The following is a 14,865-nucleotide window of genomic DNA, read 5'->3' on the forward strand; positions in this document are numbered from 1 at the left end:
CCTTCCTTCACTCACCAACAATAGGAGTGGCGCGCCGACTCGATTTCTCACTGTTGACCTCGACACGACTTACCAACACCATTGTCCGTCCACCGTCCACCATCACCACTGTCCACCATCACCGTCCACCACCACTACCACCACCACTCACCCACCCACTCACCAACGACCTACTCCTCCACGCGCACCGTCGACCGCGCTGGAGCTCGACAACAACGTGGCGCCGAGGGCCTTGCTACGTGCATCCTCCCCTTACTCTGCCGACGTCGAGCTGACGCATACCGGCATAATGACGACCGACGACACGATGGACTTTGAAATGGACGTAGACATGGACGCCGACGTGGATCCCGAACTGGCAGCGATGCAAAAGGCGGCCGCAGAGCTACATGCGGTGCGTGGACTTCTCCCCAAGAACCGCGAAGAGCTGAAGAGCTGAAGAGCTGGCTGGCAATGGGGCGCGTAAACTAACGGATTACCACAGCGACCGTCAATGGCAGCAGACGCCGACAATGAGACCATGAATGGAGTCCAAGCGGAGACGGAGACGGAGGACGGCGAAGTGTCGCAAGCTGAGATTGCGGCGACAAAGGTACACATTGAAGGACTGGCGGAAATGAACACGCAGGACGTGGAGAACTTTGCGCGCGACCACTTTCCCAGTGATGCCTTCCGAAGAGTCGAGTGGGTTAACGACTATAGCGCCAACTTGGTCTACGATACACCAGAAGCCGCAGCTGACGCCCTTCGTACACTCGCTGCTGCGCAGGTAGAGGATCCGCTCGAGCTGCGACCTGCGAAAGCATCCATCACGCACCCACAGGCTGACTTGAGCATACGACAAGCAGTAGTGACGGACCAGAAGGTGAAGAACGCTGCTGTACAGAGCGCATTCTACCTGATGCATCCTGAGTACGACCCGGAGAACCGACCCGGTAGAGGACGAGGAGGAAGAGGCAGAGGGGGGAGGCCACGGCGAGGCGGTGGCTATGGCCGACATGAGCGACCGCGTAGCACGCGAAGCCCGACGGTAGAGAAGCCATTTGATGTCAACTTGTACGATGACGATCCCGCTTCGGTGGCTGCAAGACAAGGTCCGAATGAAAGAGTTCACAAAGTCAGCAATACTTTGGATGACAGAGCTTCGGACAGGTGGTCCACGCGAGGCGAGGATCTCATCATCAATCGATCAGATGGCAGGTTGAAGGACCGTTCTCGAAGTAGATCGCCAGCACGAGAAGGAGATGGACGATTTGGATTCAGCGATGATCAGCCTTACCGACAGACCGCCCGCCGACGATCGCCACCTCCGCCACGACGTCGACTGAGCAATGAGAATCGTCTGGCTAGCGAGAAGATGAAGTCAGAACTATTCCCAGGTAAGAAGTCATCGGCAAGTTTGGAACTGAAGGGTCACGATAAATCATCGAGCGATCTTTTCCCACACAAGTCAACATCAGGTAAGATCTCCTCTGCAGTTACCAGTGGCCATGATTGTGGCAAGGGTGCAGTGACATTCAATGTCAACTCGGACGAAAATACACGATACTTACGACGGTAAATCAGGCCGAAATGCACGCGACAATGATCGAGCAAGCGAGAAACCAAGAGATCTCTTCCAACGTATCAAAGACAGCAAGCCTCGAGACTTGTTTGCACGCAACGAGACATCTCTTCAAGCAGGCAGACTGAACGCAGATCTCAAGGCGACTAGTAATGGCTTCAGCATTAAAGGCGCTGGGGCCAAGAATGAGACAATATCTTTCCTCGGCGCGAGCAAAGAACGACAGGATTTGTTCTCCAGCAGGATCGCAGCAGGCGGGGGAGGAGGAGATTTGTTCCCAGAGAAGGTCCGTCGTCGAAAGGGAGCGTCTGATTTCATCTAGGAGGAACACACGCAGCATCGAGCCCGAACGAACCGTTGGAAGAGGATGGTCCATCGAGCGATGCACATTACTCTTACACGTCACGAAGCAATCATGACTCTTACGATCAATCGAATGCTTGTATTAGTACTAGAGCCACGGAAGATGAACCTATCAACCTTAGGGGTTGAAACGGCTCCTCCTTCGTAGCGGACTCCCGACACTCAGACTAGAGAGAAGCTACTTACAGAAGGAAAACAAGCATTCGGCAGGGCTTTTATATATAGCGATTGTCTCGCTTTATTTACTAGTCGAATCCGCAGTAAGCCTTCCTACAAGCTGTTTTACGCGAACGAGGTTAAGCCTAACCTCAAGCGATATATCCTTTACTAAGCGTAGAATTCCTAGTAACCGACTTAGGAGGTACTCTGTCCCCTACTTAGTAAGGACCAAGTCTAGCTCTTAGAAGTATAATAACTAATCACGACTATCCGACTCTTATTTCAGACTATAGTCTATTAAACCTCGCGTCTTCTCTACTCTAAAGGGAGAAAGAATAAAGATAATAGACAGGTAGGACTAAGGGGAGTATTAACAGAAATGAAGATTTTAGCGCAGCGTTCTCGTTTTTATAGCTATCTGTTTATATAGGATTATACGACAGACAGACAGACAGACAGCATTTGTTTCTGTTTCTGTTATTTCTTTCTTTCTTTTCTAGAATTCGAGAATTCTTTATAACCAACCTTAACCAAACTTATGCGGACTTTGCTCTGTCATGGTTTGATCCTCATCCTCATCTTCATCAATCTCGTCCTCTTCTTCTTCTTCTTCCCCCTCCTCGGCAACCAGCATGAATTGTCTCAATTTGCCCAAATCGAGCAACTCGATCTTTGTCTCTCTATTATCATTCAAAAATGACGCCTCGCCATAATTGCTTGACAACTTGTTGAATTGCGCTGCGGGATTTTCAAGGTAGGTTTTCTTGGGAGGGTTTGCTTCTTTTTCTTTTTCGTTTTCTTCTCTTCCCACTCCTATGTTGTGACTATTCAAAAAAGAAGAAGAAGATCCCAAATCCATCACAGGCACAACTCCACATCTCCCATGAGCACACACAAAAGGAAAAATACAATTTCCCAATTTCGTCACCGTGTCGCGACATTCGGCTGTGGGAAGAATGTCATTGAACATGATTGCGCTTCTGCACGCTCGTGATTGGATCATATGGAGCAGTTTGGTGGGCATGCGAGGGAGGAGAGATAACCATGTGGTGGGAGATGGTTCTCGATTGGTGGTGGTGGTGGTGGTGGAAGTGATGGGTTTCCGTGAACCGTCTTCGATGGCCCAGAGCTCGGTTCGTAAGAGTTCGATGGCGAGGGCGGGGAAGTGGGAGCAGCGTTCTGCGATTACGGTGGGGAGATGGGTGACGACTAATCGATGCTGGTGATGATGGACTTGGCGGCGGCTTTGGGGCGGAGAGCCTTCGAGACTGTGGGCGGATGTTGGTGATGGGAGTTGGTATGTGATGCCCCAATATGTGAAGTGGGAAAGGTGACGAGAGAAGAGCTCGTATTCATGGGTGGAAACTTCGAATATCAAAGGTTTGGCCCGGGTGGTGGAATGGACGAGAGAGGAAGTCTTGATGATGGGACCAGGAAAGGTTTGTTGGTCTGAAGCAGTGTCAGCTGTCGGTGTAAGCAGCATATCTGCAAGAAGATCTTCCAGGATGATTCGTTCTGATGCGGCATGTTGATCAATCAGAACCAAAGTTGAGCCCGCGCCATTCTGATTGTGCGTGGGTTCATCGTCGTGATTATGACGACGCGCTGGCATCCTCACCAAGATGAACTTTCGATCAACCTGGCCAATGACTTCAGCATCACTCAATGCGTGTTTGGACAGTTTCGTGCCACCAAGCCCTCCTGTTTTCGCGCCATGACCTGCAAAAGCCTGTTGATACTTGTCCGCAGCACAACACCTCCTATCTTCTTCGAGCTGCTCGATCAAGCCAGGACCACTGATCGAAGCAGTAGGAATAGGCTCCTCTTTTCTCTTCGCAAAGACAGGATTCTTCCATTCTTCCAGAAAGCCAGGTAGCCACTTGTCTTTGTCGCTAACGGCGCTTTGTGGCCTGGTGCTAGCCAAAGCACTTCGGCGAGCGAGGCTCATTGGTCTGCCAGCAGAAGACACAGCAGTGTCAATAGCAGCCCGATGGCGTTGTTCCTGAGCGGAACCACAGCTAGAAGTCGCTCGATGTGATTCTGATATAGGAAGTACCACGCCGGTTCTCGAGTTCACTTGGAATACCTGCTTACTGATCGGATCTATCCAGACTGTATTGTTATCGAGGCGAGGCGTTGTATCATCCTGGGCAAGCTCTGACTCCTGCTCAGCAGCGAAGAGATCTTCGTCGTCGACCGCTCCGAAATCATCACTGGATGGTGTCGCAACACGTGGTTTCGAGTGACAAGGGCTCTTCAGGGGCGCAGCGTTACCGTTGAGCTCGCCCGCTGAAATCGGCGGTGCAAACAGCTTCTTCGAATCCCGCGCAGCAGCCTCAGATTCAGTACGCACAGATTGATAACAATGGTGCTGCTCAGGCGTGAGCGTACGATTTGGCAATGTTCGAGACGTCCCTGATCGAGCACGGCTGAGCGTGTGCCGATCACGTGTATCATCAAACTCATTGAGCCAATTCGAGCGGCTGGGCGGGCGTGCAGTAGATAAGTCGAAAACGCGTCGATGCTTGCGTTGGTCTGGTCTCTGAGGAATGCGAGCCAAGGCAGTGTCGTTGGCTTCCGACGCTGCTGATAGACCGTCTGTGGTGCAGCCGAAGGCATTCCTTACGACAATGCGCTGTGTCGAGCCCGCGGACGGCCCTCGTGGCAAGTTCATTGGTCGATCCGCCTTCCCTTCAACTCCACCAAGAATTCTGTCCGGGCGGTCAGCATGTTGCAGGCACTCGCCTGCAAAATCGGCTGTGCTGCTCGTTGCAGGTTCTTGTGTCGGCTTCCGCTCTCCTGCTACGTTGCCATCTCCACCTTCAATCGCAGCCGCAGGCGATCCTTGCTCCATGTTCCTTCTTCTCTTTTTCGTTTTCCTCGGACGGAAATGATTGCTCTCCAGCCAGGCCTGAACAGCGGCTTCTAACAGCCTTGTAAGACTCTGGATTGTGGCTTCGCTCAGGTGCGCATTGTCGGCGGGAGCGCATTTTCTCCGCTCAACGAAATTGAGTTGAAGCACGTACATGGGATGTCGATCCAGGTTGACATGTCCGTTGGGAAGCTTGCCTCGATTGCGGCTATCACGTTCAGTTGAGTCCTCCACAGCTCCAAAACTACTACTCTCGAATACCTTATTGACGGCGTGAAGAATTTCGTGTGAAGAGCAGGGCGTTATCCCAATCGCAAGGAATTGGCATCGTCTGGTCGGAGCTGCATGCAGACAAATCATGCCTCTCAAAGTCGCCATTGATGTAGAAGCTGAGAGAGGGATCCACCTACCTCGTGACTCGGTTGGTGCAAGACCAGCCTGGAAAACAACAGGCATCGCATCTCGGATGTCGTATTTCACAGACTTGGACGACCAGCCTGCCAGTGCTCGTTCAGTCAAAGCACCAGAGGCTCCACTCATCAGGTGTGACCGTCTGGACTCGGTATTCGTGCCTCGCAGCTTGACCGCGCACGGAGTATGCCAAGCCAACAGAAGAGCAACAACATCACGCTTTAGTTTCTGCCAGGCCTTGTCCTGATCGTATGCACTCTCAGTAGCATGGGCACGTTGCTTGACTCTCACAGGCATGTTGCCAAACAAGTCGCGTACTGTGACGATTGTGCCATGTCTCCGATGCAGCTCCGCAAAAGAGGGCATCGTCGTCTGGCCATCAGCAGTCGGCTGGCGAGGGATCACCTTCCCGTTATGCATAGTAAATACACTCTCTGCACCGCCGCCTTCCTGTTCTGATGTGATACTCAACAATGACATGCTTCCCAGCTCGGCCAGGAACGTTCCCGCTTTACCATGAGTCTGCTTCGTTCCTGTGCCAGCATGCTGCTTCGAGGTGCAGTACATCTTTCCAAGTCCGCCATTCTCCAAGAACTCGGCAGCTGGTATGCCAGTGCCATTGTCTGCGACAGTACAGCCGCCGCGTCTCCAGTCGACGGAGATGTCGACTTTGTTGGCGCCGGCATCGAGGCTGTTTTCAAGCAGAGAGCAGATGACGCCTTGTAGATCGGTTATGTGTTTTGAGGAATGAATCTGAGATATGGCCTCGGGGCTCAATGGGAGGATCCGTGCAGGCTGGCGATGTTGTGGTTGGTGATGCATCAGGGGTTGTGGCTGTGGATGCACGGTGGCAAATGCCTGTCCCTGGGACGTGCCTGGTGGTGGAAAGGTAGCATGTTGAGTAAGATGCTCTGCTGCTTCGCCGGTGCCAGAAGCCACAATGGGAGTTTGTTCTCGTGCCAGACGGGGGGTCGTGGGGCCAACAAGCGTGTGATGTGATGTTTGTTGTTTGTTGTTTTATGCGTGGTACAGTAATATCATAAAGGTGTAGTCAGCGTGGGGAGACGTAAGTGGAATTGGTGTGTCGCCTGAAACGTGGCCATGCAGGGAACGAGGAGCCGGCGGAGCTGCCCGGTCCCGGCTGCCGACCCGCTGCCGTAGCAAGCTGGGTCTGTGGGGAAGCACGCCGTCTCCTTCTCACAGCACTAACTTAGGAGATTGTCACTAAATATCGCCTTTCCACAGCTCCACCACCACTACCGCCTCTTTCACTTTCCCACACTTGACACTTACAGCACCTCGACACCTCCGTATTCCGCGCTGGAATCCTGCGATTAAACACCCGTCTTTATCTACCTGCCAGCGGCACAAACACAGGCACAGGCGCACTCCAGCTCAGGAGGTGGCCTCCGGGAGAACGTGCACAGGACAGGACACACCAAGGACGCAGGCCGGCGGGAAAGAAAGAGGATGGCGAGTGCCGAAGTGGCCAGTAGCCCCGCCGCAGGTACACATTCATCCTTCATGTCCCAGCAAGGCTCTCTGTCACGGTAGCTAACACAGGCCCTTCTAGAGCAGCGACCACTGAAGCGCCGACCCTTTGCCAATTTCGTTAAACGCCTGACACATTTCAAGAGCAGCGACCAGAAGAAGGAGGAGAATGGGAAGAAGGCGTACGGTGGCGGAGCTGCAAAGTACAAGAAGAACAACAGCCTCCCCGGCAAGAACAACCCGTATCCGCAGTCGGGACATCTACACGAGGAGGTGCAACACGCCAGTCAACCCTCCTTGGGCACTTCAACACGCGAACCGTACGAGCGGGACTCTAGCTTGTCACTACCACAGAACCCGGTACACGACCAAGAGGGGCACAATGGCCACAGTAACAAGAGTGGAGCACCCACGCTTGCGACAAATGCCGAGACCGTGCACAGCGACGCGGGAAATAGCAGAGCCGTGACTACATCCACGGGTGCCGGTGCATTGAGTACCGCAGGCGCCAATAGCACATTCAGCTCGCCCAACCACAGCCTTCATTCCCTCGCGACCACGCTGACCACGATCCAATCGACCGGCACTCCAGTGAATGGAGCTCACGGCTCTCTGCATTACAACGGCCAAAGCCAGCCCAATGGCTCTCAATTCTCCCACCAATATCCTGTCTCTCCAGGTCCATCCGCAGCCATAACCGCCTCTGCCATTCCACGGCATCTACACACCGACTCGACGTCGGTAGCCAACACCCCAGCGACCTACAACTCTGCGACAGCCAATAATATGCTCTCCGACAACGCAAGCATTCTCACACTGGCATCTTCGTCGAAGCGCCGACGCCGAAGCATGGACACGGACGCTTCTGTCCGTGCTTTAGCGCCCGGCTCAACCTTTGGCGGAAGTCGCGAATCGCTCCCACTGAGTGTGCTCAGCGGAGGACAAGAAACTTCGCGTCAGTCTATCGGTGGCATACCAGGATCTGCCTCTGCAGAACGTGCTTCTGTATACTCCTCTTCGGGTCTCGCGAGGGAAGTCCCAGCGCACGCCACTGCTCTCCCATCCGAGCGCGGCTCCTACTACAACCGACCGGGTGATGCCAAGTCTCTGAGATCCATCACCAACATGGGCGCGAACAAAGACGACGCGCGATCCATCAGCGGTAGTCATTACGGTCTGGACGCCCGTTCACAGTACGATGCCAAGAGTCTGCACGATGTCTCGAGTGTGAGAAGTGTGGAGGTGGCGAAGAGTGGTGGCGCAACAGCAGGCGGACTCGATGCCGCAAGTGAGCGAGACGGAGGTGGTCATCAGCATGCCAGGAACGGTAGTATCCCTGGGAGCATAGGTGGCGGTGCAACATACACTCCCAGTCTGTTGCGACAAATCAGTGGCGCTGGGAGCTTGGATGTGCAAAGTCGAAGGAGCAGTGGTTGGGAGGAGGCGGCCGACAAGGAGAACGAGACGGACACCAAGGACAGCAAGAAGCAGCAGCAAGACTAGGTCTCTTGTGATGCGGTGTTTTACGAGGACGGAGTGGGACGACGAGCGAAGGGTCTGGCGCTTTCTGTGGATTTGATGTGTATGATGGACCAGGGTAGGAGGAGACATCTGACTGAGCAGGCGCGCTTAAGAGCACGCAGGTTGGAGGCTTTGCAGTACTAAAGTTCATTTATGCACAGATGGCACGAAGGACGAAGTGGATGGTACGTCGGCGTTGGCGTTGGAATGGCACAGGAGGGACAGTAGCATGCATGATACCCCACCAATTCGATCAGGTTTTTTGTACGATTATCGAGTTGGAATATTTCCCATCTATGCAAGCTGCTCTTTCTGCGTCCCCAGCCTCCCACACGAGAGCATATTCCTCCCCATGGTAGCAGAGGCGAGGTATCAAGAGTTTCGACGAATATCATTGCTGACTGGAGATGCCAAGAGTGCAAAAGTGCGAGTGAAGTTGTAAACTTTTTTTTATTTGATTTGATTCTAATTCACACCACAGGCCATTTCGCACCCACCTTTTCCATCAATCCCGCCCTCTGAACCACCTCTTTCGCTCTCCACTGCGCCTCCTTCCACACCATTTCCACATCCAAAGTCTTCAATTTCCCCTCTTGCACAACTTCTTTCCCATCCACCACGACCATTTCCACATCTCTCCCCGTCGCCGAATACACAACAGCACTCACGGGATTAAACCACGGTTGGAGATGTACCGCTCTCATATCCAAAACGACAAAATCCGCTCGTTTGCCCACTTCCAAACTTCCTATCAGATGCTCTAAACCGAGTGCTTTGGCGCCATTAATCGTGGCTGCTTCGAGCACGGTTTCGGCGGGAACGACGGTCGGGTTCATAGAGGTGACTTTGTGGAGAATTCCTGCGAGCCGCATTTCGGAAAACATGGAACTTGTGTTGTTGCAGGGTGCTCCGTCTGTTCCCAGGGTGAGATTGATGCCTGCGTCGAGTAAGTCGGGCACGCGGCAGATTCCTGAGGCCAGTTTGAGATTGCTGGATGGGCAGTGTACGACGTGAGTTCCTGTTTGGGAGAGGGTGTGGATGTCGCTGGACGAGAGGTGGATCATGTGCACGAGGACGGTGCGCGGACTGAGGAGGTTGAGGGAGGTGCAGTAGGAAATTGCTGTGTGGTTTTGACTCGCGAAGAAGATGCTGTCGGTGGGTGATTCGGCGCAGTGCATGGTGATGGGGATGTTTTTGGTACGCGAAATTTCGGCCATTTCTTGATAGAGGGATTCGGAGACTCTGGAGGAGGTTGTTGCGATTTAGTGTCTGTCGATGACAAAAGAAGAAAAAAAAAGCTTCAAAAATTGAATCTCGAGAGAGGAAGAAAAAGAAACTCACCCTCCAGGCGTCCTCGCCCCAAACCACACTCGAATCCTCCCTTCAGCCTTCCCATCCCACTCTTCCCACATCCTCACGGCGCCTCCCAAACTCTGCTCCCTCGTCTCCACCAACCCCTCATGCATTTTCCACCTCCCCTCCTCCCCTCCATCCGCATATTTCCCTTGATCCATAACAATTTTCCCCAAACAGCCTCTTATGCCACTCTCCTCGACCGCTTCACACAAGCCCTCAAACCCATAACGATCCGCAAACATAGATTCCAAAAAACACGTCGTGCCACTCAATAACATTTCCGCAATACTCAATTTCGCCGCACACAATCCATCTGCCGCCGTGAAATTTCCTTGCAAGGGCCAGATTCTTTCGCAGAGCCATGAGACTAGTTCGAGATCGTCGGCTGTGCCTCGGAGGAGAGTTTGCGCTGTGTGGATGTGGGTGTTGATGAGGCCTGGGATGATGATGCGGCCGGTGAGGTCTTGAAGGGGTTCGTTGGGGTATTGGGATGTGAGGAGGGATGTGGGACCGATGGCGGCGATGGTGTGGTTGGAGACGAGGATGGAGCCTGTGTGGAGGTAGATGGAGCGGGTTTTGTCGAGGGTGAGGATTGTTGCGTTTGTGTAGAGCATTTTCTTTTCTCTTTTTTTTTTCTTTTTTTCAGATATTTGTTTTTTTATTGGTATGACAAGGAAAGCAGAGAGCAATGGTAGGGAAAAGTTTGGAAAGTGGATGGGAAGTTCGAGATGGAGTTGAGGGCACTTATCTTCTGAGGTACAGTACCTGCCTGCTCCCATGGGTCTGTGGTTGTTGGTGATGTTGTTGGTGGTGTTGCTGATGTGCATGCGCTTAGGCGACCTCCGTCCAATCATTGCATCCTTCGATGGGCGGCGGCCATGTTATCGGAATGGACTGTGTTGGAGAGAATACATGTACCTTGGCCGAAAGCCATGCCGGATGTTACATTTGGTAAACATCTGTGGAGCGCTTATTTGCAGCCAAGCACAAGATTGTGCTCTGTGCAAAGCGCAATCAAGCCGCATCTACCTTAAAGTTGGCAAGGGGCCTTGCAAGGTATCAATACCAGTCGTACTAGCTATGCACGTCTTCTTGCAAGTCATATATGCCCGTATATGAATGAGTACGGACAATGTAGTGATTAACATCGTCGACTCCAAGCCGGGCCATTTAGCATAGTGGGACGTATATGCCTGCCATACTAACAAACCTATGAAGCCCTAGGGACCTCTACTGCAACTCCTTCCTAATAGCACTCTTGAAGGGAAATATCTGCATCTATCCATCCATCACAGTCAGCATAGCCTTTTTTTACACTTACACCCATCTACATGGACTTTTTCATATACACACCTTACTAGCATCCCAAACACCCTCCTTGTAGTAAATATCACTCTTGATAACATCTTCGACCTCTGCCTTGGTATCGGCCTCAATAATCATTACACTGCCATTGATTTTCGGCCCTTCGCCTTCCTTCAACGGCTCGTCTAGGGAAGCACCTCCGAAAACTGCGACGCCGGATTCGACTTTGGGTTTGAGGTCTTCGAGATGTTGACTGCCCCACGAATTGAGTAGTCATTCCGTTCTTGTACAAGTCATGGGTTTAGAAGAAGAGGAGGAGGAGAGATGATATAACGTACGGTCTGACCTTCATTCTTGTTTCGAGAACTCCGGCATTGTCGGGGAGGATGACCATCCATTCTTGTTTACCCATTTTGGGAGTTGTGGAGGCGAAAGGGCGGAGGGAGGTTGATGATCGGGTCAGTCTGGTCGTTGTTCTCAAAGTACAGCGCGGCAGCAGTCGAATTGACATTGGAATGGAGGATCTTCTTCCTGTCAGGTCAGATGTACCTCGTAGAAGGATGGCGTCGTGGCAGATGTCGGAGGTGCCTCTTTCGCGGTGGTAGTGGGGGGTCCAGTGCCGAAGTTAGGCTAAAAGATCACGCGGCGATATACTTGGTATCGATGTCGTGGCCAACGACGCCGTTTATACTCTCTTCTCTCTTCTTACTCCCTCACTCATCGACACTACTTTCTTGTGCCATGACACGCGTGCTTGCGGAGTTTGGTGCTGGAAGCTTTTCGTTCTAGCAACGGGATCTGCAATGCTTCGCCCTCGTGGCTATATGATGCTTCCACACTTCGACACACGATTGCCATGCTCCAAAGGCACGCATTGGCTTCTAGGTTCACTCACCGTAGGAGGTATCCATGTTGGACCGTGCTGAACCAGAGGCTTATTCCATATTTTTCTCTGCAAACTGCAACTAATATTATATGTCTGTCCTTCTGCTCGCAGTAATTTACTCTGCTTCTAAAACTAGACTGCAGCTCCGGTCCGGCAGCTAGCACTACCTAATGCAGACGCCAAAACGCTACTGTTGCGACTAGAGAAGCTTGCAGCATCTTACGCGTCAACAGAAATTTGCTATGGCAACGTGCCTGTTGGAGGTGCCAGTGCCACAGTGGACGGCGGCAGAAGAGAGGTATCCGATAGAGCAGGTAATATAAAGATGGAAGACGGGTAGGATACCGGGCGAGTCTCGAGTATTGGTATATGTGAATATTAATATCAATGTCTGTATTTAGTAGTATTCAGGTAACTGATAGACAGGACAAGTGAGCAAAGGTTGAGTTGAGTGTGCCAAGAGCCCGGCGCCTTCCTCCGCTCCTGTAAAGTGTAAGTTAGAGACGGGGAGACTAAGAGACAGACCCCTACACGTAGGAGGTACCTCTCTACATCCTTCACCACCGAAGAGGACATCTCTCTCTACCTGAACCATCACCACGCCGCTCGTTACTGCCCGTATACACCGCCCACCGCCCACCGCCCCCTCCCCACCGCATCCAGCACCATCGCCGGCTGAATCTCCCGAAACCACCATCCGCAGCACTTGCGATACACCACCTGGACTCGGGATCTGGCGCAACTCGTCCATCGTGGCTGAACCGACCGTCCGCCAGCGGAGCAACAGCGTACGCGGAGTGTCATCGACGCCGCTGGGCGCTCGCAGTGGCCTCCCCGCGCCCGTCATGCTGCTTCCGAAAGGCACCGGCATGACCTGGAAGAGTGCGCGCGCACGATTACCCCCGAGTCGCGCCATATGGAATTTCCTCACACGGACGCGATTTCTGCTGTTTGTTGCAATTGCGGGCATCATTATATTGATATGGAATGGCGTACGAGGGTCAGCGGGCGATTTTCAAAAGTACGTGCAGGACTGGACCCGGCCAGAGCGACGAGGATATGTGGTGGAGGTGGTGGTGGTGGATGAGGTGGATGAGGTGGTGACGGGTCAAGATATGGGCGCGCGCTAACAGCAGTATGGCAGGTTTTATTGCTTTGGCCCGGCGAAATCGCCCATGCAAATGACACCAAACGAACAGGCGCAATGGGCAGGGCATCTACAGACACCAGTCATCTTCAACCACCACGAACCCATTGAGATCAACAGCTCCAGCATACAGCACATTGACCTCAATCCCATCACCTCGACGCCGAAAGCGCTCGCCAATGAGGAGCACGTGCTCATCTTGACTCCTCTCCGAAATGCGGCACCATACATTGAGCAGCACTTTGATCTGCTGACGCAGTTGACCTATCCTCACAAGCTGATTGATCTGGCATTCTTGGTGGGCGATAGCACAGATGATACGCTCGCCGTGCTGAGCATGGAGCTGGAACGGATCCAGTCGCGGACAGACAGCATACCCTTCCGAAGCGTGATGATTGTGTCCAAGGACTTTGACGTCGCAGCAAGTCAGGACGTGGAGAGCAGACATGGCTTCGCTGCTCAGGGACCGAGGAGAAAGGCAATGGGGAAAGCCAGGAATTACTTGTTGTCTGCGGCGCTGAAGCCCGAGCACAGCTGGGTGTACTGGCGAGATGTGGACATCAAGGACAGCCCGAGTAGGATCATCGAGGACTTTGTTGCGCACGACCGCGATATCCTTGTGCCTAGTATGTGGTGACAGACTTCCCGTGTGGGATATGAAGTGAGCTAACGTGAACACAGATGTGTGGTTCCACCGATACGAGAACGGTCGTGACATTGAGGGTCGTTTCGACTACAACTCATGGCAGGAGTCGGAGAAGGGCCTGAAGCTGGCTGCCTCTCTGGACAAGGATGTTGTTCTTGCTGAAGGTATGAAGACTGCTGCCTCTTCATATGACCATGACCAGTACTGACCTTGGGCTGCTACAGGGTACAAAGAGTACGATACAGGACGCAAACACATGGCGCGCATGGGCGACTGGCGAGATAACAAGGATGTGGAGATTCCCCTTGACGGTATAGGGGGCGTCAACATTCTCGTCAAAGCAGATGTCCACAGAGCTGGTGCGCATGAGCCATCTTTCCAGGCTTCACACTTCCGATTTCGCTGACTTGTTTCCAGGCATCAACTTTCCCTGCTACGCGTTTGAGAATCAAGCCGAAACAGAAGGCTTTGCGAAGATGGCCAAACGAGCGGGGTATGGAGTTTATGGCCTCCCGAATTATGTTGTATGGCATATTGATACAGAAGAGAAGCCTGGTAATGCATGATGATCAAGAGCGCGGGTTAGAAGGAGAAGAAGAAGAAGAGGGAGGAAGGGAGGGCTATCATCCTATCCTACCTTACCTACCTGTACTCATGAAAATGTCGTTTATATGTGCACCTCCCTCATCGGCAAACTTGTACCATCCCGCCATCTTGATATTTCTTCCGCAGCGGATACTGTTGTTTGTACATGGACATGTAAAAGCACGAATGAATATGGTGTGTTTGGTATCTTAAGAAGGAAGCTGACCTTGGCATTTTCTCTCTTATAGGAACTATAGTATAGACGAGCTGACATTTTCAAGTCTGACTTGCAAGCTAATTTACTCCTCCTTCTTGAACTCTTTCCTTTCCTATCTCATCGTTTTCTAAACAGGTAAGTAAGTAGGTAGGTAAGTAAGTAAGTAAGTAAGTAAGTAAGTAAGTAGTAGTAGTAGCAGTAGTAACTAAACCGAATCAAATCAAATTATTATCTTACTATATCTACCTCCTACCTTATCTTCTTTTCTCTCTCTCTCTCTCTCTCTCGCTCTCTCTCTCTCTCGCTCTCTCTCTCTCTCTCTCTCTCTCTCTCTCTCTCTCT

At 52.3% G+C, this 14,865-nt stretch overlaps 6 protein-coding genes across 6 annotated transcripts; 3 read left to right on the forward strand and 3 right to left on the reverse strand.

The window, feature by feature from the left end:
* Positions 1 to 289: 289 nt before the first annotated feature.
* On the forward strand, positions 290 to 1,886 carry SEPMUDRAFT_121086 (uncharacterized protein; the record flags this gene model as incomplete). Its single annotated transcript, XM_016901662.1, has 3 exons — positions 290 to 394; positions 485 to 1,460; positions 1,567 to 1,886. 3 exons carry the CDS (start codon positions 290 to 292, stop codon positions 1,884 to 1,886), a joined length of 1,401 nt encoding a protein of 466 aa, XP_016756411.1.
* Positions 1,887 to 2,945: 1,059 nt separating this feature from the next.
* SEPMUDRAFT_7923 (uncharacterized protein) lies at positions 2,946 to 6,179 on the reverse strand (the record flags this gene model as incomplete). The annotated part of the gene is made up of 4 exons (XM_016910215.1): positions 2,946 to 3,148; positions 3,197 to 4,243; positions 4,907 to 5,455; positions 5,495 to 6,179. Coding segments are annotated over 4 exons (2,484 nt in total), but the record flags the coding sequence as incomplete, so codon positions are not given.
* A 426-nt stretch (positions 6,180 to 6,605) lies between these two features.
* Positions 6,606 to 8,687, forward strand: SEPMUDRAFT_151985 (uncharacterized protein). The gene is made up of 2 exons (XM_016907171.1): positions 6,606 to 6,876; positions 6,943 to 8,687. Exons 1-2 carry the CDS (start codon positions 6,840 to 6,842, stop codon positions 8,361 to 8,363), a joined length of 1,458 nt encoding a protein of 485 aa, XP_016756413.1. The 5' UTR covers positions 6,606 to 6,839; the 3' UTR covers positions 8,364 to 8,687.
* Positions 8,688 to 8,851: 164 nt separating this feature from the next.
* On the reverse strand, positions 8,852 to 10,351 carry SEPMUDRAFT_73803 (Amidohydro_1-domain-containing protein; the record flags this gene model as incomplete). Its single annotated transcript, XM_016910043.1, has 2 exons — positions 8,852 to 9,623; positions 9,723 to 10,351. 2 exons carry the CDS (start codon positions 10,349 to 10,351, stop codon positions 8,852 to 8,854), a joined length of 1,401 nt encoding a protein of 466 aa, XP_016756414.1.
* Positions 10,352 to 10,823: 472 nt separating this feature from the next.
* Positions 10,824 to 11,587, reverse strand: SEPMUDRAFT_128671 (uncharacterized protein). The gene is made up of 3 exons (XM_016902228.1): positions 11,381 to 11,587; positions 11,091 to 11,295; positions 10,824 to 11,015 (listed from the first exon to the last, which is right to left on the reverse strand). Exons 1-3 carry the CDS (start codon positions 11,452 to 11,454, stop codon positions 10,968 to 10,970), a joined length of 327 nt encoding a protein of 108 aa, XP_016756415.1. The 5' UTR covers positions 11,455 to 11,587; the 3' UTR covers positions 10,824 to 10,967.
* Positions 11,588 to 12,491: 904 nt separating this feature from the next.
* Positions 12,492 to 14,487, forward strand: SEPMUDRAFT_151987 (glycosyltransferase family 62 protein). The gene is made up of 5 exons (XM_016907172.1): positions 12,492 to 12,949; positions 13,073 to 13,701; positions 13,757 to 13,885; positions 13,946 to 14,080; positions 14,139 to 14,487. The coding sequence occupies exons 1-5, from the start codon at positions 12,774 to 12,776 to the stop codon at positions 14,285 to 14,287; spliced, it is 1,218 nt and encodes a 405-aa protein (XP_016756416.1). The 5' UTR covers positions 12,492 to 12,773; the 3' UTR covers positions 14,288 to 14,487.
* Positions 14,488 to 14,865: the final 378 nt, after the last annotated feature.

The sequence above is a fragment of the Sphaerulina musiva genome, assembly GCF_000320565.1.
Source record: "Sphaerulina musiva SO2202 unplaced genomic scaffold SEPMUscaffold_12, whole genome shotgun sequence".
NCBI lineage: Eukaryota > Fungi > Ascomycota > Dothideomycetes > Mycosphaerellales > Mycosphaerellaceae > Sphaerulina > Sphaerulina musiva.